The sequence below is a fragment of the Cyprinodon variegatus genome, unplaced genomic scaffold (assembly GCF_000732505.1).
Source record: "Cyprinodon variegatus isolate N-32 unplaced genomic scaffold, C_variegatus-1.0 Scaffold846, whole genome shotgun sequence".
Taxonomy (NCBI): domain Eukaryota; kingdom Metazoa; phylum Chordata; class Actinopteri; order Cyprinodontiformes; family Cyprinodontidae; genus Cyprinodon; species Cyprinodon variegatus.
The window spans coordinates 163,772-188,227 of NW_015151299.1; the positions used below are offsets into that span (position 1 = coordinate 163,772).

The 24,456-nt window shown below is 37.4% G+C and overlaps 1 protein-coding gene across 1 annotated transcript in view; it reads right to left on the reverse strand.

Annotated features, from left to right (window-relative positions):
• LOC107099204 (protein piccolo-like) overlaps positions 1-24,456 on the reverse strand; it is a 79,636-nt gene that overhangs the window by 46,859 nt on the left and 8,321 nt on the right. Inside the window, exons 4-12 of the mRNA XM_015397252.1 lie at positions 22,437-23,252; positions 21,412-22,278; positions 19,357-20,283; positions 18,326-19,216; positions 17,369-18,190; positions 16,241-17,086; positions 14,954-16,090; positions 12,636-14,654; positions 3,383-4,111 (exon numbers count right to left, since the gene is read on the reverse strand). Of these exons, the coding sequence (XP_015252738.1) occupies positions 3,383-4,111; positions 12,636-14,654; positions 14,954-16,090; positions 16,241-17,086; positions 17,369-18,190; positions 18,326-19,216; positions 19,357-20,283; positions 21,412-22,278; positions 22,437-23,252 (9,054 nt within the window). The remainder of the gene's footprint in view (positions 1-3,382; positions 4,112-12,635; positions 14,655-14,953; positions 16,091-16,240; positions 17,087-17,368; positions 18,191-18,325; positions 19,217-19,356; positions 20,284-21,411; positions 22,279-22,436; positions 23,253-24,456) is intronic.

Genomic DNA, 24,456 nt, shown 5'->3' on the forward strand with positions numbered 1-24,456 from the left:
TGATTTCACAGAAGTTTGATTTTATTCAATTTATATTGTGTTGTTTAAATGTTAAATTTTTTTAGCTGTGTATTTCATATTAATAACTGATTAAAAAAAAGTTTGTAATGCAGAGGAAAATGTTATTCAGTATGTTGGTGTGTGAATTTATATAAACAGTGGGTAACGCAATCTGAAAAATAAATCAGAATTGTATTTGGTTGTACTTATTGAATCAGATTAAAACCATTTTCCATACATATTTTGGTAGTTTTCCCTCTGTCCTCTTTTCACCTTTCTATAGGTTATTAAGACAAAGCAGTACTTCAGACATGGGGCTATAAGCTATATTAAGCTTTCATAGAGAAAATGTTTAAAAAGGTCAAAAGAAGAAAAAAAGTAATTGCTGTTGTTAGATTCAATGTCTTTCTCCACTGTTACTAAAAGGAAAAATAAATAAGTTAATTAAAGAATTCCCCGTTTAAGGTGGCTGCATGTTGGAGTAGCTATGCTAGCTTGATTCCAATGTTCCTAAGATAACTTCAGCTCCTCTGTTTGTGGATCAGTCAGTTGTTTTTATTTTTTCACCTCTAGAGCTTAATGCTTTGCAACTGGAGGTTTTTGGCTATTATGAGGCATAACAATAGCGACCATAGCAAGTTGTTTTTTTTACACCTGAAAGCAGCTTATCAACATCTCTAAAGCTGATATAAAACTTACAAAAATAGAATACTTATAATAAATAATACTTCTTCCGCAAATACCGCAAGTTCCAGCTGTGTTGAAAAGGAGGCGCTGAGAATGCAGGGCAGGAGGAGAAAGAAGAGAGAGGAGCAGGAAATTTAACCTGCATTTTCCATCAATCAATTATGGGCATTGTGTGATCTTTACAAACAACTTTGAAAAACTGCAAGTCCCAGCAAAGATCCAGCCAGAATATAGGCAATGAAGTACTATGTGCTTTACTGAAATGTTGCAGGATCATATCCCTGACTGCAGCATCTCTCTGCCAGGCTTTCTGGCAAATTTAAAGAAGGCTGGTAAACTAAAGGGTGGTCGATTGGCAGTGCTTTTGAAAAACAGAGGGTGTCAGCTAGGATATGATACTGTGAAGATTTGTCTCTGCAGCCCAGTTATTAAACTGTTAACAGTTGTTTTCTTCTGTATTAATTGTCCAGTGTTAACCAGTGTTCCTTTTGTAACCTTTTACATACATTACTTTGCATGTGTAGTGATCGGTTCTGTTGTTGCTAAGCTACAGACACCACAGCCAAATGTGTTTGTGGCAATAACTGCTGATTTTATGCATACCTCCCTCTCAACTGTGTCAACATTTCAAAGGTTTGTCAGCTGCTCTACCAGAGAAAACGAAACTTTGTGCTTGCTTTATGCAGATGTTAGGGACTCTTATGTCTCTAATGTAAGACCTCCCCTTGGGAAATCATTTTACATTCTTGTTTTTCTCTGCTTAAAGTATAACCACCTCTATAAGAGACAAACTGCAAGGTTTTGATGCTATAGATTAGAAAGCATCATGTACACATCAATGCAATGACTAAATGTCTGACTGACTACATACATTTTTGTGTAGATAACAACTTCCCCAATAGAACAGTGAAAACATTCCCCAAATAATAGTTCTAGGATCACCAGTGACCTAGAGGAACTGATAACAAGAAAAAATATTCTTCAGGAAGACAGACAAGGACTTATTGAGGGGTAAATACGGGAGTAAATTAAAGTCAAAATAAGAGAGACTAAGTAGATATACAGGGAGAAGCTGGGAAGCAGGCAGATACAGAAGAATATCAGAGAACTCTAGAAAGAGCAATTGACTTAAGCACTTTCTTCAATAACTTCTGTTCAGGAAGAAGCTCAACATCCTTCTCTCAATGCCCACAATGGAACAGGCATCCCGCTCTCCTTTGACCCAAAGATTCTCTGCCACGCCTGAAATGTCAATCAAAAATGGACCCTCCTGCTTCTATGCATTTGTTCTCAGTCAAATCAAATTATGGTGCTGCTCAATTCGCTTTCAACCCATCTGTCTGTGTATGTCAAATAAAGAGGCAGCTGGAGACTGAATTGCAATATTTCACCAGGTCCAAGTGGTGTCATCCCCAGAGTTCTAAAGAACTGTGCAGAGCAGCTCTTGTGGGAGTGTATAGACCCCCTTCATCCTTTGTCTGAACAAGAAGACAGTTCTAGTAATGTAGAAAACCTACTGTCTTTTCCAGTACCAAAGAAACTCAGCCAACAGTCCTCAATGACTTTAGACCAGTAGCTATGATATCACACATAACAAACAAAGGTCCCAGAGAGACTTCTGTCGGACCACGTGAGCAAGCAAATAAGCAGTTATCAGTAACCTTTGCAGTTTGCATATTGGAGTTAAAGATGCCATCATAGAATTCCTGCAATAGAAAAGGCAGGCAGTACTGCGAGGATTATTCTATAATTTATCCAGTGCATTTAATACAATTCAGCTTGACTTTATCAGAAAATCAAGATGGCTCAGGTGGAGGTATCAACAACTGCCTGGATAAAAAAACTACAAGAAAAAATGACCACGGTCTGCAAAGCTGAAGGGTCACTTTCCTAAACAGGTAGTCAACAGTACAGAAGCACCACAGGAGATAGTACTTTTATCATTACTTTTTACTCTACACCTCCAAATTCTAGTATAAGATAGAGTCCTCTCAAGAAGCTGCGCCTGGGTGTAAAAAAAACTACTTGCTATGGTTGCTGTGGTTATGCATTATAACAAGTATACAAAAAAAACAAATTGTCAAAATTATTCCAGTTTTCACACCAGAAACAAAAAACATAAAAAAAATTAAAATCTAGTCAAATGTGTGCCCACCTTGAGCAGAGCAAAATTTGAAGTGACACCACTAATTTTCACATGTGGAACTTTCCTTTGACCACAGAATGAATGACTACAGAATAATTATAATTTACTCTAAGACAGGGGTGTCAAACTGGTTCCAGAAAGGGCCGAGTGGCTGCAAGTTTTCTTTCCAACCAAGCAATAGCACACCAGACTCCTATCATCTCATCAAGTGAGTCCAATCTGAACATGATGACATTATGAAATGACTGGAGTCTGGTGTGCTATTGCTTGGTTGGAAAGAAAACCTGCAGCCACTTGGCCCTTTCTGGAACCAGTTTGACACCCCTGCTCTAAGACAAACCCAAGGTCACATTAACAGAAGGATTTTCTTTTCAAATCAGCTGCCCTTTTTTAGGGAAAATATAAAGTAATGCTGAACCGTGGTGTTTTAAATATAGAGCTAGTATTTGGTATTAAAGTCAGTTTAATCAAAAATGCAGTAAAATCTCTCAACCAAATGCCACAATTTGGTATGAATAACTTTAATATTCATTTAAGAAAAAAACTTACTTTTGTTATGGTCTCTGTAGACAGTGGCTGTGAAAGTTGAGTTGAGGAGATGTCTGCACCCTTTTCAGTCGCCTTATCCAGTTCCTTGCTGCCAGCTGCTGTTTTTCGCCCTGACTCTACTGCCAGCTCCTTTTCTGGCAAGTGTGGTTGCATTTTCTCCTGTGTAGAATATGTTGTGTCCATCAGCTTGATATGCTCATAAGTCTGCACCTCAGCACTTGTACTCCCTTCAACAGAGAGCTCTGGCTTTGCTTTTTGCTCTAGAACAACTTCAGACATTATAACCTCTTTAACAGTTTCCATGCAGGAAATGGTGTTTGACACGTCAGGCTCTGTTAAGAAAGATTCTTGAAGGGAATCTGTGAGAGAAAGTTTTTCTGGGACAACAGATGCACCATCTGCCATGGTGGCTAGGGGTTTTCTCTCCAGTTCATTTTCTGTGGAAGGAACAGTAACTATTGATTCCATCTTGGCAGGTTCTACATTTGATTTTACATTTGGAAGTGTTTGTACATCCTCAACTGAAGGAGGAACAGGTTTTGTGGGTTTTGCTCCAGGTGTGGGCTCTGGTTTTATGGGTGAAGTTTCTGGATCTGTCATTTCGGAAACAGACGTCCCCAGGGTTTTAGCTTTGGCTGGCACAAGTGAAGGTTGGGACATTTTTCCTGAGTCTCCCAGCTGCCCTGACAAAGCTCTATCAGTTTGGCACGTCAAACACAGCCATTCGTTCTGTAAAAGAGAAAACAAAAGCAACATAATATTGTTAGAGCATCACTGTTCACAGTGATCTAGACACATCACAGATCCAAAAATACGATTTTCTTTTGAAGGGATTACACCAGACATAACAGCAGTGGTGTCAAAAGTACACACATTTGTTACTTAAGTAGAAGTATAGATACTGCAGATTAAAAATACTCTGGTTAAAGTTGAAGTATCAACTTGACCACTTTACTCAAGTAAAAGTGAAAAAAGTATGTACTCCAAAAACTACTTAAGATATAAAAGTATAAAGTAACCTTTAAAAACAACCAGCCAGATGCCACTATATGAATTAAAAGATCAATTTTACGACTATTTCAAAAAATTCTTTTAGATATGGCCAAGAATGAAGGGGATCTTGTTGGTCTCCATCTCCCGATACGCTCTTGCCTGTGTTTAACCTTTCAGACATTTCAACATCTTTTTCTGAATCCGACATTGTAGCATGACATAGACAATTCACGTTTGCAGGTTGAAGAACATTTGTTTGCTTCTGATGATTTCCTTGGGCGTAAGCTCAAATTTGACGAATAGCTAACCAATGAGTGTTTGCGTTATATGACTCATCCAATTACACTAGTTTTCACTAGATGTGTATGGCGCCAATGATTCAAAAAATTAACCCGGGGTAACCAATTAAAAATCAGCGGGGTCCGTATAAAGAAATGTATCAACCAGTAAATGTCCGGAGACATTTTTAATGATCTGTTACTTTAAACGGAATTTAACACTGAAATAAAATTAGGTGTTTATGCATCCATATTATACATTGAATTTTTAAATAAATAAAAATATATATATAAAAAAATTAAAAATAGAAAATTTTTCCATTTTAAAATCTAAAGTTTTTTTGAAGCAGAGAACAACAATCTTTCAGTTTGGTTTATAGACAATTTCCTGATTCACATTTTTTTTTTAAAACACCTGAACTGACTGTTGTTTTTTTTTCTTTTTTCAGGCTTAATGAGAGCAGTGGGGTTTAGGCTGCCCTGCAAGGCTTTAAACCTGGGTTTAAATGGCGACAAAGTCATTCTCAAGCACATATCAAGGTGCTAATTTTGAGCCTGGATTGATATTTATTTTTGATTGTGTTCATTGTGGTGAAGAATCCTGCTTTACAGCAGCAGGTTGAGCCAAACATACTCAAAATGTGCAGGGTCCGCTCCGGTCCGGCCAGGTCAAGATCCGCTATTGCAATCGCACCAAACGGGAAAAAGAACAGCGAACTATTGGTGCTTCAACATACCAGGGAGCAGATTTCTCATCTCCATCAGAAATGGCACATATGCTGAATGCTGATGGGGATTTTTTTTAATATGTCATATTAAATTAAGCATTAATTTCTGCATGTTTTTCTCCTACGAATTTAATGATAATATAGCATGTGCTCTCCTCGAGCTCTGAGGATAGGGCGGAGGGCAGCAATACGGGAGGAACAGCGGAGGCTGTAGGCTTTGCTTTTCGCAGGAGGTCTGGAGAGGAGACGCGGCGCAAGTGACGTTTAGACACTGTCGACAGGCAGCATGTGGTAATTTATAGATGTTTTAAATTAGGCTGGGTCCGGATTAGCCTGCAGGGGGATCCAGATCCAGACTGCAGTCCTCTAATCCATTACCTCTGCATTAAACTGAAGCCAAGAGTAACAAGTAATGTTTGTTTTAAAAATGTAAGTAATAGAAAGTACAGATACTCGTGTGAAAATGTAATGAGTAGAAGTCAGAAGTAGGAGGAAAAAAAAGTAATAGAGTAAAGTATAGATACCTAAAAAGCGTACTTAAGTACAGTAACAAAGTATTTGTACTTTGTCACTTTACACCTCTGGATAGCAGTAACTTAAAGGTATTGTGCAGGACTTTCTTCAAGACCCACCCTCTCCTCTTAAAAAAAAAAAAAAAAGCATGTGCGAGAGCATGCTCGAACCCATTTCTCCTTGTGCAAGCTCTGTTTAAAAGTTGCCGTTCTCTTGGCTCATATAAGCTTACTGTGCCCGAATGTCCACCCTAACCCCTAAATCCTTCAATCACTGTATAGAACGGGGACCACAGTATATAGTTAACTTTATTGCAAACTCAATTAACTGAACAACGTACGGACAGATGATCACTGCTTTTTTTTTTTCTGATCACTGCTTTTTGCTCCGTTGGTCACGTAACTTCTCCTTGACTGCGTGGTGCCTGCGCCATCTTGGTTATTACTTGCCGCTGTCAGGTAACGACAGCCTATGGCAACAGCGGGCTGCTGTGACAGGAAAGCTCTCTGTGCAAAGCATTCCAGGATATAGCTGCCCTGTCTGTGGCCTTTATTTTTTTCTCATACACTTCGTAGATACTTATAAGTTATTCATACAATGAATAACTTAAACAATTGGCCGTACATACTACAATTTCTGCCTAAAGTTATGTTTTAGACAACTAAACGTTTTTTTTGTTGGGTAAGATACAGGTAAAACAAATGACTGAAAAAAAAATAATTAAAAAACAAATAATAAATCCAAATAAAAAAGTTGAGTAGTGTTTTTATTTTATTTGGAAATGCCATACAAAACATTATCCATAGGTTTCTTGTTAATCAATCTAAAAAAATAATCCCTAATTAGTATTAAGCCCTTTCAACATTTTCTGAGTTGCTTTTTAAGTCTTTCAGGACAGAACAACCACCTCGCCATCACCTGGCTATGTACAAAGTTTCTAACTTAGATCTGAGTCAGGACTTTACCTGGGGAACCGTATGAAGCTGACACCCCATCCACAAGAAAAAAACTTGGAAAATTTAAATGAACGATTAGTGCTTCATTATTGCAGATTTTGTCAGTTAAAATGGTAAATATTGCTACTTTTGCTAAAAATAACAAACACAATTTTTTTCAGTTAATCCAGAGGTCATGATCCCCCCACTGGTCTCGGAATTCAACCAAAGCAGTCTACTCTTTTAGTGCCCCAGTAGTGATGATTTTTGCAGTGAAAACTTTTCTTCTTTGGTTTTTATAACATATTTTTTTTATTTCAGCTGATGACGTTATTAAACAAACCAAAGTAGATTACTTTTTTAGTGCTCCCTTTGTTAATGTGAAACTTTAATTTGGGCTATTCTGGTTTCTAAGCAATACTTTGTAGAAATCACCTAATTTTACCCAAATTAATTCCATCTGTAGTCTGCACGAGACCTCATCACCACCATCACAAATAAATTATTCACCATCAGTCCTTATTATGATGTTAAAATTTAGCTTGAATTATTTGGAGTTGTGATACTGTTGTATTTACCTTTATTTCTTTAAAAAGACTCAGAGCAGGAAGTGAATGTCTTATTCAATAATATGACCAATTTCATAATTCCCAGCCAATACTTTGTTCCCCCCAAATAATAATAATAAAAAAATAAAAATAAAATATCCTTAGTGTTTATATTTTCTTTGTGTCTAAATCCGTAGCGAAGGCTGCTTTCAATTGTTGTGATGGTTGTGCTTTTCCAGAAATTAATGGTCATAGAGCACAATGTCAGGTTTCACATGTTGTTTCTTTGTAGTTTCAGTTGTAAGATTTTGATGAAAATGCTCTGCGGTTGCTATAGGTAGCAACTGATTCAAATGGAAGGATCTGAAATCAGAAACAAGAACAGCACTAACAAAGCACTGAAAATGTAGTCATCTTCGGTTGTATTGGTGCACTCTGCTCAGATGGGGATGCCATCAGCTGCATAAAAATGGCAGCAAAAATTAAGGTTTTAACTGCACAAATGTGCACAAACAAATCACTTTACAAGTAGGTCACTTTCTGCACCCTACGTTGCTGGGGGCATGCCCAATAGGGCCACTCTCTCAATATAATATGTGTATATATATATATATATATATATATGACAGAGAGAGGATGAAAGCTTATTAGAATCATAAAGAGCAACTGTGTCGTCTTGTTTTACAATACTAGATAGAATAGCATTGTTATCTGCCTTCTCTCTTGATCTTGGACATCTAAATGTTTAGTAAAGAGCATACTGAAAAGCAAATGTTAAACCTCCTTCACTCAAAAACACTGTCCAACCTAAAGCATTAACAGCATAACGTAGTAGTTCTTAAATAGAAATATTTTGGCCAGTCACAAAAAAACTTATCATTATAAGTATTACTATTAATACGTATATCAAGTCAAATCCTAGATATGTTTTTGCATCTTAACCACATCACCACCTATATGGTTCTTGGAAATGTACGATTACCTTTTTGTTTGTATTTGACTTATGAGGAATAGGCAAGATCTCCTTGCAGAGAGCTATAAAAAAAGATGTCCTCACAGACTGCTGTGTGATTAGCTTTTGCTGCACCTCTGAATGTTAGCTAAAGCATAAACAAGCATCAGCTGAATGTAATTTTGAAGTTTGTCTTTTATAATTAAACCGAGATAGGGTTTTTACTGGAAATTCCTGAAATGAGACCATTACTATATTCAGCTAGTAATGTTATGATCTTTTAGTCTAAGTAATTTTTTTTTTTTAGAGTCAGGAAGGTTCCTATTGATTTTTTTGGCAGTGCTGTTGGCAATTACATTATACTAGGCTTAATGCAACTCCAAAGTTTTTATATATTAATGCTTGGAATAATGTAAAAGTTTACCTGCTAATCTGTGATAAGCAGATTGTTTTATTTTGCAGTTGCAGCTCTTTTAGGAAACTTCACTATAAGGCAGAGCATATTTTAGAAAACAGTAACAGTAAAAAAAAAACAAATCTAAAAAAGAAAAAAACAAGACAGGCTCATGTAATATGTGTGACTGCAGCTTGAGGGACACATGAAACTGTAACCTTATAGTTGAAAAAAAAAAAAACATTTTAAAGGGGTATATTGCAGCTGTATGAAATAAATTAAATAATATAAATACATTTTCTTTTACCTGGCTAGTCTCTACACGGATTTCTAGTAGAAAAGAGCATTCAGTTGCAATAATAAAAATTAAGTCTCATGCAGAAATTTGGTTAAAAACTTCTCCAGCAGATAATGTATATGATGTACTGTATTTTCTACAAAGTGAATGCTTATGTAGTAATATATATATAAAAAAAACATAAACTTTGCTTCCTCTTAGAGAATTATTTTCATTATTCTCTTCAATAGAAAATTAGTTTGCCACATCAATACTTTTATGTAGGTTTTTAATCATAAAAAATATATCAATAATATTTTGAAGATTAGGAAAGAAACTAATGGATTTTATGGTTTTGTTTCTTTAGTTTCTAATTAGAATGCCTATTTCAATTTGGTTTAAAGTTTTTTTTATGGCTGGGATCACCAACATGGGGCCCACAGGCACCAAGGGGCCCTCAAGGACTACATAGTGTGCCCACAGCATCTTCTGAAGACAGCACAATCCACAAGTGGGTTAAATTTGAAAATTTATCTTATTCTGTTGCTCTTCTTTTTTATTCTAATCTTCATTTATAGGAATTTCAAACTGACAATATCTAGAAGAAAATTATACATTAATATAAGCATAAAAATATGTTTATTATGCATGAAGTTAAGGTAAACGCTGACTCCTCCATTCATAGGTCAGTATTAGTAACCCTTCCTATGAATCAGCACACATGAAGTACCTCTCAGCCTTAAAAAGGTTGGTGATCCCTGCTTTATGGATTGCCATTTCTCAACATGAGTATTCGTAACATGCAAATCCATGGATCAATTTTGAAGTTGTAAACTACATTTTAGGACTTGCTTGTATTTCTTACTACCTTTTTGAATGTGTATCTAATACAAAAATGAAAAAGAATATAACTATTTTCATTATTTTACAGTGGCTGTTCAATGTAAACTGCAAAGCTATGTCATGAATTTGCCAGTTGCTGAAGGGATTAGGAATATCCTAAGAGACTATGTTCAGCTGCTGTTAGGTGTAAAAACAGTAGCTTCAGCTAAACCCAAAGCTTTTCACCCATGACTGCACAGTAAAACTTGTTATTTCATCACTTTAGATAATTCTTTAACTAAAATATACCATGTAAGGTATTTAGTTATAGACTGTAATTTCAAATATGAATGCACTTATTTACATCCATTGCATATATTAATCCTCATAACTTGTAACCTTGTTCATCAACAGCATTTTCTGCATCTTTGAAAATATTAGCAGACATTAGATTTTCTGTCTTTTCAACCAATGCAAAATGAACAACCATAAAGCTACCATACCAGAATTCAGCATCCACAAACAGGCCGATTCTGTCATGACACACGTGTGCCCTACTTATCAGATAACAGTCAGTCTAAGGCTTTTAACAGCATCAGCAGTAGCAAAACAGAAAACACAGAGAAATGGATAGAATTTCTCCTCGCACTTGCCTAAGGCAGACTCCTCTTACAAACATTACAAGTCCTTTCAAATTGTATAAGTGTGCATTTCTGACTCTTGTTTAAAAAAGCTCACCAAAAAGTAACTATAGAAAACTGACAAGCATAAAGGCCACTAAAGGAGAGTAAGCTTTTTTTTATGCCCAGCTCTGCCAGGGCCTGGCTAATTCTGTTTTGCCTAGAGGGATATATCTGCACTGTAAACACAGCAGAAATATATGTTGGTCCCTTCCCTAGATCAGTTTTTATTTTTAGGCTCTTGCATTCTCTGGTGTAATTAAACAAAAGGCAATGTGCACATCTGCAAGTTCTATAATATTTCTATATAAGAACCTGTTATTAAGGCTGAATGTGTTCTGGTGAATCATATTTTACTCTACAAAATCAAATAAAGTAACAGCATCCACTCATCCATTTTCAACAGAAAGTAACACCTATTGTATCTTGAGAAGAGATTAAGCAAAAGACAGAGGAGAACTTGGATAAATAACCACATAAGCACACACTTATATCTAAGGATAACTCAGAGCAAATGGCTTAACTTGTTTTTTATTTATTTCTTTTTTTGTGTGTGTGAGCAGAAGTTTAAGGGTATGGAGAAAGAACACACATAGGGAGGGTTCCTACAAACTCCCCTAGGCAGAGATTCATACCTGGTACCTTCTTTGATCTCAGAATATTGTTGTTTGGTGTATCAGAGATTATTCCTATCCCCAAGACAGTATCTGTCAGTCAATATTCTGTCAAATGCATTTACTACATCTTTTTAGCTTGCTTATTTAGGATGCCACTGAAAAAAACAAACAAACTGAAACTACCTAAGAATAACAAGTAGACATGGGTACACATACATTCATCAACCATAGGCTGCCTATGTAGAAACAAATACATGTATGTTGTTTCAACTGCCATACAAATAAGGGATAACAGCTGAAACACTAAAAGCCATTGATACCAGACAGAACAGACTGACAAGAAATGTCAGAGTCAGTGATGCAGGATGGATGGATGGATGGATGATGGATGGACAGATGGAATGTATCATGTTTTTTGTCTTAATCAATTTCACCCCCTCTTATTGGCATATCACATAGATTTGCCATCTCAAATCTCTCAAAAGGTTTGGAGTTCTCTGACTCCTGGTCTCCAGTGGCAGCAGATCCCATCTCACTAATGCTGTTGCACAACCATCAATCATCCCTTTAATACTTTTTCCATACTGCCAGTCTGTCAACAATGCAGTTGCATAACAAATCTGACCTGCTGAGTCAAGAAACAAAAGCCACAAGACAACCCTCATGCACTGGGTTATGTAGCATGTTTTTCTTTTAAAGAGATCAATCAAAGATTATGATAGAATATCCTTAGATCAAACAATGATAATGTTTAAAGTCAATCTATAACAAAATCTAAGCTGAAAAGTCTTAAATGTCCAAAATGTCAAGTATCTACAATGCCTCTGTTTTAAGCTGCACTCTCAACTTTGCGTTCAAGTAAAATATACTGTTATTGATAAATTGTCAATAAATATTTCATTAAATATTCCATTAATTAAATAGCTATCCCCATTAAATACAAATCTATATTTAAATAATATTGACCTTATTATATTTCAAGATTTTTTTATAATTCAGACACTTATTAATTATGTAATTATGTAATTTATTTATTTATTAATTTCATAATGGAGTATTATGTTTTGATGCTTTTATTTTGTAAAGCTACTTTATGTTTTAAGTGACTTTTATTTGCGTGAATATAAGAACATGAAATAAAAGGAGCTTAAAAGGAAAAATGTAAAGGTAAAGTAGCTTTGCAAAATAAAAGTCTCACAAAATAATACCCCATTATGAAATAAATATATAAAAAATAAATAAAAAACTTAAAACTTCTTTGAATAAATAAAAAAAAATCTTGAAATCTCATTAAATGAAATAGGATTAAAAATTGTTTCAACATATTTATTTATTTCATTTTATTCAATGGAATATTTATTGCCCATTCATAGCAATATTTATTAATATATTTTTTAAAGAAACAGCTCTCCATAAAATTTAGTACTATTGTTATTCAAGATTTAAGGTTATTCATATAACCAATCTTTGCATTATTTATGGGAAAAAATGCAGAAATGAGAAAACTTGGACTTACTTCTGAAGTGTGAGGCATTGGATTAAATCCACAGAAATTGCAAACTCTGCTTTTGCATTCAGTGCAGGTGTTGTAATTTGGAGTATCTGTTGATCCCACATTAAGTGCAGCTTTACAAAGAGGACAGGTGGACACAGCTGGTATAGGAACAACGTTGTTCAGCTTTGCAGGTATTGGTTGAAACTTTTCTTCTTTTTCTTGCAGTAATGTGGTAGGTCTTGTCTGTTGGGTTGGCGGAATAGGCTTGTCTTGTGGAGGTGGTGGGGCAGGTTTGTCCTTTTGAGATGGTGGAGTAGGCTTATCTTGTGATGATGGTGGGGTAGGCTTGTCCTTTTGAGATGGTGAAATAGGCTTCTCTTTTGATGGGAGTGGAATATGCTCCTCCTTTTGAGAAGATGGAATAGGCTTGACTATTGGAAGTGTTGCGGTAGGCTTGTCCTTTTGAGATGGTGGAGTAGTCTTCTCTTGTGATGGTGGTGGGGTAGGCTTATCCTTTTGAGGCGGGAGAATAGGCTTCTCTTGTGATGTGAGTGAAATATGCTCATTCTTTTGAGATGATGGAATAGGCTTGACTTGTGGAGGTGGTGGGGTAGGCTTGTCCTTTTGAGATGGTGGAGTAGACTTGTCTTGTGATGGTTGTGGAGTAGGCTTGTCCTTCTGATATGACGGAGTAGACTTCTCTTCTAATGGGATTGGAATATGCTTGTCCTTTTGAGATGGTGCATTAGGCTTGGCATGCAGGGGTTTATCTTGTTGAAGTGGTGGAGTAGGCTTTTCTTGCTGTAAGGGTAGAATAGGTTTGGCCTGTGGAGGTGGTGGAGTAGGTATTACGTGCTGTGGGGTAAGAATAGGCCTGTCTTGTGGAGGTGGTGGGGTAGGCCTGTCCTGTTGAGATGGTGGAGTATGCTTTTCTTGTGAAGGTTCTGGAGTAGGTTTATCCTTCTGAGATGGTGGAGTAAGCGTCTCTTGTGATGGGAGTGGAATATGCTCATCCTTTTGGGATGCATTAGGTGCATTAGGCTTGGCATGCAGAGGCTTATCTTGCTGAGGTGGTGGAGTAGGCTTTTCTTGTGATGGTTGTTTAGTAGGCTTGTCCTTATCTTGTTGAGGTGGTGGAGTAGTCTTCACCTGTGGAGGTGGAAGGGTAGGTTTTTCTTTCTGTGGAGGAAGAATAGGCTCAGCCTGTGGATGTGGAATAGCAGGCTTATCTTGTGATGATTGTGGAGTAGTCTTATCCTGTTGAGAGGTTGGAGTAGGTTTGGCCTGTTTAGATGGTGCAGAAGGCATGTCTTGTTGAGGTGGTGTAGTACCCTTGTCCTCTTGAGGTGGCTCCGATTTCTGGGGAGCAGGTATTTTTGTCTCTTTGGCAGGTGTTATCTTTGGAGATACTGGGGGTGTAGGTTTAGGAGAGGTGGTTGCTGTGGTGGACATTTTCCTTGGAGTTGGTGGTGTAGTTTTAGGTTCATCCTGAACAGCAGAGGTTATCAGTGTAGATGCAGAACTTAGAAAAGATGAGCCAAAGCCAAACATTTTCCCACCCACAGACTCAGCAGATTTTGCTGCTGCAGCTGCTGTTTTAGGGGCTCCAAAGCCAAAGAAGCCCCCAGATTCTTTTTTAGTAGACTGAACTGGTGGAGCCATTTTGGTTTGCTGCGGGACCAACTTTACAGGTTGTTGTTGTAGTTTTCCACCCTCTTGTTTTGTGATATCTGGTTTTTGCTCTTGCTTTGCATTTTGAGGACTCTTAAGTTGTGGTGGTTTCTCATCTTGTTGCAGGTTGGAACCTGGAACCACCGGTAATGTTTGCACAGAATCTTGCTGAGGTGTAGCAGCATTTTGCAATGGAGTTGTAGCTTTCAGGACTTCTCTCTGATTGTTCTTATTTACTGTAGGTTTCTCCTTCTGCACAAGAGGAAGCTGTGTGTCGCTCTTTATCTGTTTTCCCCCAGGAGATACAGTGGATTCAGACACTTTTAGGGCCCTCTGCATCTGGCAGTTTAGACAGAGCCATTCCTTTACCTGAAACAAGCAAATAACATAAACAGTTTTTGGAAAAAGAACATTAGAGGGGTCATCATAACCACAAGAACAATTGTATTTTTACTACAGTCAATATTGAGAATACAAGATAAAACTTCCATGGACTAAGATAGAAAACAAATAATTCATGCACGAGAATACAAGAGTTATTACAATTATAATCCAAAAGAATACAAAATACCAAATGTAATCATCAATTTCCATTGCTTGAATAAGATATAATGGGGTTACGTTAAATCAAACAACTATAAGTGTAACTTTTTGGAGATGATTCTTACCTCTGATATATTTGAAACTGCATCAAATCCACATTGCTTGCACACAGTAGTCTTGCATTCAGTGCAAGTGTTGTAATTTGCAGGGTGTTTAGTGTCAAAATTAAGCTTGATCTTACATATTGGGCACATTATCTGATCTGACTCTGAAGTATCTTCCTTATTTGTTTGAGCTTTAGAGACTTCTGATGGTGACTTGGTCATTTTGACTTGTTCAGCTGGGGGGATTTTATTCTGCTGATGTCTTTCTGATTTCTTGTCCTCATTCCTCTGCACAGGAGGTCCTTTGTCAGGCATTGCAGGTAATGTTTTAGGAGAGGCTGGTGGTGTAGGCTTTGGAGAGACTCTCTCTGTGGTTGACATCTTACGAGGAGTAGGTGGCGTAGTTTTAGGTTCATCATGAACAGCTGCAGTTATCATATTAGAGGCAGAACTTAAAAAAGATGAACCAAAGCCAAACATCTTTCCAGTCACAGACTCTGCAGGTTTTGCTGCTTTAGGCTGTGTTTTGGGAGCACCAAAACCAAAGAAGTTACTTTGCTCTGCTTTTACAGCCTGAACCGGTGGTGGTGCAGACTTGATGGCAGAGCTCTCAGGTTTTGGAGTTTGTGTTGGGGGTTGCTTCGCCTTATTTTGTTCTGGCAAAGAAACAGACTCATTTGAAGGTGAAGCTTGTTGAGGCTTTTGGAACAATGAGCCTCCTTTCAGCTGATCTGTTGAAACATCAGTTTTAGGAACAGGAACTTTTTCAGTTTCTTGCTTTATTGCAATTGGCAGTGCGTTTGTCTCATCTAAACATGGCTTTTGTAAAGTTGTTGAACCATCTGCTTTTGTGGCAGTCAGGGAATCACTTTTATCAGCAGTTGAAACAGTTGAATAAGGATCCTCTTTTGCTACTCCACTAACAGGACATATTTCTGTTTCTCTGGCAATAATGTTGTTAGCAAAGTCCTTACTCAGAGTCACTGGCTCAGAAATCTCTTCCTTGGAAACACCTACTCTTTGGGTTTCTTTCGTCTGTATATTGGCTGGGATCTCTTTAATTGGGGAAGGTTGTGTTTTGATCATGGGGAGGCCTGGAGGTTCAGAAGCTCCAAGAGCTCTCTGCATTTGACAGTTAAGGCACAGCCATTCCTTTGCCTGTAAACACACAAAAAAAGCAATAATAGATTTTTTGTAAGGAGACAGACCTTGGCTTGTTTTTAACAGATTACCAATAGATTCATATAAAAAGTAAAAAAAACTGACACATTCATATAAAACAAAAATCTTGAATAAATTTACATTTACCTTAGAAATGGTAGGCATTGGACTAAATCCACATTTGTTGCAAACAGTGGTTTGGCAGTCTGTACAGGTGTTGTAATTGGAAGGGATTTTGCCGTCAAAGTTTAGCTCCACTTTGCAGAGTGGACAAGCAGCTTGAAGCCTTTTGGGTGCATCTTGGGAATCTCTTAGTTTTGGCAAATCTATATTACGTTTATCATCTTCATTCTGTTTTGTTGGAGTAGCTTCAGGCTCCTGGTCTAGTATCTTTGTATCATGTGTTTTCTGCTTTTCATCTTGTTTCATATCTACCACCAAGCCTTTCCTTTGAGGTGTTTTGGCTTCGAAATGCTGTTCTTCCTCTGTTGATTTGATAATTTTGTCAGATGGTTTTTTTAGTTTGGATTTATCCTCTTTGCTTTCTAATTCCACCTTTGATTGTGGGGTATTCTCATCTGTGGTAATAAGAGGAGATTGAGTAGGCATTGATTGTTTGACATCAGAGTTAACAGGCCCTGTCTCTTCACTTTCAGGTACAGACAACTTTAAAACATCCTCAACATGGAGTGAACTGTTTTTTTCATCTTTTGTTGGGACTGCAGCTTCAGCTGCTTCATTTTTAGAAATCAGTGAGGAAGAAGTTTTCACAGTGTGTTTTTCTGGCTGTGGCACTTCTTTTGCTTTTCCACTAACTCCGGGATCTTCTTTAGGAATACTATATTTCTTTTGATTACTCGTATCATTCTTAGGAGTGCCAGGTGAAGACATTTTGCCAGGTGATGCAGGAGCTTTCAAGACAGGAGGCTGTACTGAGTCAGCTGCTGCCACAGCTCTTTGCATCTGGCAAGTCAGACACAACCACTCCTTCATCTGTCAGGAAAATAACATTTGAGTTAGTCATGCTACATTAATAGCAAAGAAAGAAAACATTCGATACATTTAAAACTAAATGAATGAAATGCATATAGCATTATTACACAATATAACATAAAAAATTGTCACAGATTACGTTCAATACAATTTAGTTCTATTCAATTTAATTCAATTCAGTGATGGTTTATTGGTCCTTGTAGAAATTAAATGATGCAGAAACTTCTATTTTTTAGGGTTCTTCAAAAATTCAGTCAGGGTCAGTATAGAAAGCTCTCTTACCTCTAACTGATTTGGCATGGGGTCAAATCCACACTGGTTACAGACTGTGTTCTTGCATTCAGTGCAGGTGTTATAGTTAGGTGGGTCTTTTGACCCCATGTTCAATTCAGCCATACAGAGCAAGCAGCTGGTCCCAGGTTTGACATCACTTTCTTTGTCCTTTGAAACCACTGACTGAGCCTTGTCGGCTTTGCTCTGCACCACAGCGGGTTTCTTGGGCTGCTGAGTACCTGGTTGCTTTATCTCCTGGGCAGCAGGGGACTTAATCTCTTTTGCAGGGGACAACTTTGGAGATACTGGTGGAGTGGTCTTAGGTTGATCTTGAACAGCTGAGGTTATTAAGGTGGAGGCAGAGCTAAAAATGGATGAGCCAAAGCCAAGCATTTTTCCAGAAACAGAGTCTGCTGGTTTGTTCACATTAGTTTTCCCTCCGCCTAATCCAAAGAAGCCACCTGAATCTCTTTGCGTTGCAGTCACATTGCTCTGCTTAGATTCAGCTTGTCTTTTTTGACTTGGTGATTTGCTGGGAGTTAATATTTGCTGCTGCTCTACTGGGGTTTTCTCAGAAGAAACTGGGTTGGCCTCTTTATCAACCACTTGTTTAGCAACCGTCTTAGATATAACTGACTCTGCAGGTGCAGACAATTTGCTCTCAGTTGACTTTGGTGTGGATAAGACTTTCTTTTCAGTCACAACTGGACTGCTGATGCCTGTTTGGAGTTCTGCTGGTGTCTGAGGTTTGAAAGAAGCAACTCCTCCAGAAGGATCTGTTACTTCAAGTGCTCGCTGCATCTGACATGTGAGACACAACCATTCCTTGACCTACAAACAGAAGGAAAAATGTTAAATAAAAGTAATGTTTGGAATTGGAAATGTGTTTTACCAAATCAAGGAAATCATCTTGTAAAATATATTTTTAAAATAATACAAACTCTACTGTTTTACTCATTCTCTTACCCCAGTATTGTTTGGCATCAAATTAAATCCACACTGGTTGCACACTCTGCTCTTGCACTGAGTGCAGTTATCGTAATTCGGCGGATCCTTCGAGTTTATGTTGAGTTTGATCTTACACAGAGGACAGGTGGCTTGGTCTGGTTTGATACTTTCTTGAGAATCTACTTCAGGCTTTAAAAGCTGTGACTGGCTGATGTCCACTTTGTCCTGTGCTAGTGGTAGAGTCTTTGTCTGCAAGGATGGTCCTGCTTTCTTCTTCTGGTCAGGTTCTTGGGAAGTAGAAGGCTTGTTCTCATTTGTTTTTGGTTGATCCTCTGGCTGCCCTTCCTGTTCTGACATTCTCCCCTGGTCTACTTTTGGAGAGGCTGGAGATTTTTTCTCTTTCGAGGGAGACATCTTTGGAGAAACTGGTGGTGTTGTGTTGAGCTGGTCTTTCACAGCTGAGGTTATTAACGTAGAAGCAGAGCCAAAAATGGAAGAACTTAACCCTAACATCTTCACACTCGCTGACTCTGCAGTCTTTGCTGCGTCAGGCTGAACTTTAGATTCAATAAAACTAAAAAAGCCCCCTGACTCTTGTTTTCCTGAAGTAGTGCTACTCCGCCTGCGTTCAGTTTGATTTGCCTGATTTGATTGTTTATTTTCATCTGCTTTTAATTTTTCTTGAGGAATTTTCCCATCAGGTACAGATGGCTCAGAGCATTTTTCTACACTATGTACATCATCCTTCTTGAGAGTAGCAGTGAGTTTGGAGGGGTCTTTCAGCTGAGCAGACATAGGTGAGGGAAATTTACTGGGTGAAGTTTGGGCCTTTGAAGCAGTAGGCCCTGATGGTACAGAGGGTCCAACTGCTCTTTTCACCTGACACGTAAGACACAGCCATTCTTTTTTCTGAAATGCAAGTAAACACAAAATCATATTTTTTTTTTTCTAGAACGAACTTTAAAATTCTCATAGACTGAAAAGGAGTGCAGTTAAAACAATAACTTCATTTCTTATAAGAGGGGCTTTGTTTGTCTCTGTGTACTTACCTCGCCCATAGGCATGGGATTAAAACCACACTGGTTGCAGACTGTAGTTTTGCAGTCAGTGCAGGTGTTGTAATTTGGAGGGTGCTTTGAGCCAATGTTCATCTCCCCCTTGCACAGTGGACAGGTAGATACACCTCCATCAGAACATCTTGAAGGGTCTACTCCTACACGTGGCTGTGATGTAGATTTCTCCTCTTTCTTCTGATGGGATTCCTCTGGTTTTGTTACCTGCTCTGATTTTTGAGGTAGAACATTTGGCTCTCTTTTTGGGGACATTTTGGGAGAAACCGGTGGTGTAGTTTTGGGTGAAATCTTGGGTGAAACAGACAACTTGCCAGAAATTTGAGGTGGTGCAGACATTTTACGAGAAGCAGGTGGTGTAGTCCGTGATTCTTCCTGAACAGCAGATGCTATTAGATTTGATGCTGAGCTAAAGATAGATGAGCCAAATCCAAACATTTTACCACCCAAGGACTCGGTTGTTTTTGAAGCTTCAGTCACTTTTTCAGGATATGTTGAGCCAGCTGTTTTTTCTGATTCCTTTTGTGCCTCTCGCCTTTCCTCGTTGTGTTTTGGCTCAGACTTCCTTGTCCCTACAATGTGTTTCTGTGTACTTGTTACACTTTGCATATTTGGAACACTTTGACCAGTGCTTGGGCTTGGCTGTGTTTTAGCCTCTTTTTCTTTAGAAGCAGGTTTTAAAGCCTCATGCATGTTCCTCTGAGGAGAACCAGGTGTGGAGCTCACCTTCTTTTGAGATAACTCCGACACTGAGGCTCCCACCTTTTTGTCAGGTGTTTCTTTATTTAGACTTTCCTCTTTTGAACCTTTGTTTGTTTCTATTCCCGGTTTTATGGAAGGTCCTATGACTTCGGAGGCACCAAGAGCTCTTTGCATCTGACAATTCAGACATAACCACTCTTTGACCTGCAGAAAACACAAATTAATATGGATTAGAGTAACACTTTTAAAACAAGATTAGGACTATATTCCAGACTACTTCTGAAATACAAATTTATAAACTTCAGTCCAGTTCCAGACTTAGCTAAATTGGTTATTGGCTAATACTAATGTTGGTTTATACACATGCCTCTGGTATCATGGATACAATAGAATTGTAAATATATAAATTAGTTAATGGAGTTTTAATTAAAAATAACCAAGGAAGAATTGGGAAATCACATGAAATGTGGCAGATAAACTCAGTTAAGTGTCCAACTCTAAGTTAGGTTGTCTGGTAACAAATTAAAACTGATATATGCGAATTGACAACATATAATATTTATAATCTAAGTTCATTTATAGAAAATTTCAGTTAAATTCATGTATTTCTTTTATATAAAGTTCAATCTCATGATGACTTAAAATTATTTTAAAAAACTAATGAATGGATAATTAAATATATAATAAAAAAAATAGATAAAAACTTCAATAAGTAAATAGAGTATTCTATATTTAACTGAATTTGAAACTCTTGGTGACAGAAAAGCAATGGTTCTTAAAATGTCTAATGTTTTGATTAAAACTCTAACTCATTTACTTATTTAGAATAAAGTCAATGTTTAGCAGTTAACAGAAAAGGGCAGCAATGGCGCTCTACAGTATTCTTGTTAAATTTATTAATAAAAACAAAACAATTGTTCAAAAACACATGCTTTAGATCAATTTGTAACATTTCCATTTTCTAAAATTGGTATTTTATAGCAAAGAGATACATAGCAGCTACTTTAAAGGAAGTGAATTGTAGATTAATTTGAAACACATCATAGAAAGTTATGCTTGTTAAAAAAATCTTTTGACTCAATAGTAGGTTTTGTCTGAGCGAAATAGAATTGATTAATAGCAAAAGATATCAATAATTTTGATATTCATTGTGTTGTTCCCTACATGCGAGTGTTGCTAACTATCCTCATACCAATATATATAGGTACAATAATGAAAGGGATAACTTATATTGAATCCAACATCTGATTTGCAGCAAAAACACACATGCTATGTTTTTTTGTACAACTGGGTATAATATTATTATTATTAATGATATTATATTATTATTACCTCTGACACATTTGGCATTGGGGTAAATCCACACTGGTTGCACACAGTTGTCTTGCACTCTGTGCATTTGTTGTAGTTTGGAGGATCCTTGGAAACAATGTTGAGTTCAGTCTTACAGAGGGGACAGGTAGACTGGCTGACCTTTTGACTATCTGAATTTACTGAATCCTTAACATGTTCTGGTGGACCTTTTTCTACTTTGGCTTGCATCATTGGAGAGCTTTTGGTTTGCTGACCTTGTTCCGGTTTCTTCTCTGAATCATGTTTCTGACCATTAATTAATTTGGTTCCTTTTGTAATAGGACTTTTGGGAGAAACTGGTGCCATTGCTTTTGATTCATCTTGGACTGCAGTTGTTATAAAATTGGATGCAGTGCTAAACATGGAAGAACCAAAGCCGAACATTTTTCCTCCGAGTGACTCAGCAGGTTTTGAAGCATCAGGCTGAGCCTTGGAAGCACCAGATTTGAAAGGCATTTCATTTTCTTCTTTAGTTGATGTAATACCCTTCTTCTTATCAGTTTGACTAGTCTGGTCTGGTGGTTTATGTTGTCCTTTCTTGTGGTCTTGTTCTAGGCTTTTCTGACCAGCTTCTGGAGTTTCACGTTCCTGACTTTCAGGTCTTTTCTTGTCTTCAGCATTTGCTGACTTCTCAGCTGGTTTTTCAGATTTCTGCTGAGTGGAACCAGATGGGGTGGACTCTTTTGCAACTGTATTCTGTTGTACCATAGTTTTTGTCTTAAGAGCATCAGGACAGACAGGAGATTTGTTTGGAGAGGCCCGTAGGTTCATTACAGGTGTTCCTGGAGGTTCAGATGCCCCGAGTGCTCTCTGCACCTGACAATTCAGACATAACCACTCTTTCATCTGAAAAAGAGCAAACTTAATTAGACTTGTCAATATATTTTGGCCGGACACAGCATTAAGCATTGTAGTTCAAATATCACCTAATTACTAAGAGAGGTAATGCTAAAACTATTTTAGCAAAAATATTTTATTACTGATTTCAAATCTCTTGATCTTACCTCCTTTACATTTGGCGTGGGATTAAATCCACATTGGTTACAGACGATGCTTTTACACTCTGTGCAGGTTCTGTAGTTTGGAGCATCCTTGGAGCCCACATTCAGTTTCACTTTGCAGAGGGGACACGTTGAATCAGATTCCTTGGAAATAACTGGTGAGACTGACTCTTTTTTTGGCAGTTCTGAGGAAGGCTTATCTGTTTTTGGCTGAGCTGATGTGGAACCTGTGGCTTGTTGTAACTGCTGCCCTTTATTCTCCTGTTCTAGCCTTTTGACTGTAGCTGATTTTAATTCCTTTGCAGGGGACATCTTGGGAGAAACTGGAGTTTTAATTTTGGGATCCTCTTGGACAGCTGAAGAAATTAAAGTTGAAGCAGAGCTGAAGATGGAAGTGCCTAACCCAAACATTTTACTAGGCACTGATTCGGCAGGCTTTGCTGCATCACCTTGATGTTTAGGATTACCAAAACCAAAAAGGCCACCAGACTCTTGTGATTTGGCCTTTTCTGTTTGTTGTGGAGGTTGAGTGGTATGGTTTGCTTGTTTCTCAGGATTGGTTCTCTGGTTCGTTTGAGGTGCTTTCGGTCCAGGACCTTGGCCAGCCTGCTTATTTATTTTCGGGTCTTCTTTTTTACCCTGCTGTACTTCTGCTGTTGATTTTTTTTTCTGAGGAGAACTTGGGGCAGAAGTCTTTTGAGAGGCGGGTTGTGCCGCTGTTGTCTTTTTAGATAAATTCACCAAGGACGTCTCTTTTTGTGGATTAACTCCTTCAGCAGCTCGTTTCACTTGACAATTCAGACAAAGCCATTCCTTTTCCTGAAAAAAACAAGGGAAGCCAATCAAGCATAAATTAACTCCATTTATAATAAGTTCTAAACTGAGACAAATCAAATTGAGACAACAAATCTTAAATATAACGTCACTTGCACAGAAATACTATATGTCATGGAATAAAGAGGACTACAATAAAAAACAATTATGGTAGTTTTTTATCTGATCTAAGTAGTAGAACTTGTTCTGGCCTTTAACCCTGTAAAAAAAATTTTTTTCGGACTTTCATATTTCATTCCCTTTATTATAATGATTGCCACATTTATTAGTACCCGTGGTAAAGACATGTAAAACCATGTTTTTGCTACAGAAGAAAATTTTCCCAGTGGAAATTTCTGGAAAGGTGAAACCTCAGATTGGATTTCTTTTTAATAAGTGGATAACAAATTTTTCAAACCAGGACAAAACTATTTCATAGGGAACACTATCTGCCTATTGCATGGTCATGGTTCTTTAAGTTAAATCCAACAAAAAGCATGTGGACTGAAGAAAAGAGAGGACCCACAACCTACAGCAGCAAGAGGGGAGGGCAAAGGTGGTATTAAGACCACAATGAATACCAGAATGCCCTCCATCACTTCCACAATCTAGCAGTATTTATGAATATTTTGTGGTTTATGTATCTGATCCCAACTAAATAAAACTGCAGCATACATGTCTAATCTGTGTCCTCTCATGTCAATCAAAATGGCCCCTGCATTATAGTTAAAAAAATTTAAAAAAGCAAAATGAATCTATGAAACTGTAGCTACCTAATTACGCAGTTTAATTGTTTGGATTAAAAACTGTGAGTGACTCAGGCGATTTTCATGCGAGGGAGGCGTGAGCTTTGGTTTGCTTTAAGGTGCAGTATTAAAGAAATGAATAATAACATATAATCACATCTAAGCTATTATTAATCAATAACCTCTTTTGTTCACACTAGTAATTCAAATAAAACAAAACCGAAACATTGAAAATAAATATTAATTCACTAAATGATAATTTAGTAAACTAAAATATTTATTTAAAATTTTTGTTTTAAAAAGAACTTATGTCAGAGACAAATTAAAGTACCTTGCTCATGCAAAATGAACTAGCATACCTGTTAACAGGTGCAGAAATCTGACTGAAAGTTACAGAAAACTGTGCCTCAAAGTGTTGCTCAACAACGTATGCATCAGGAGCTATATATATATATATATATATA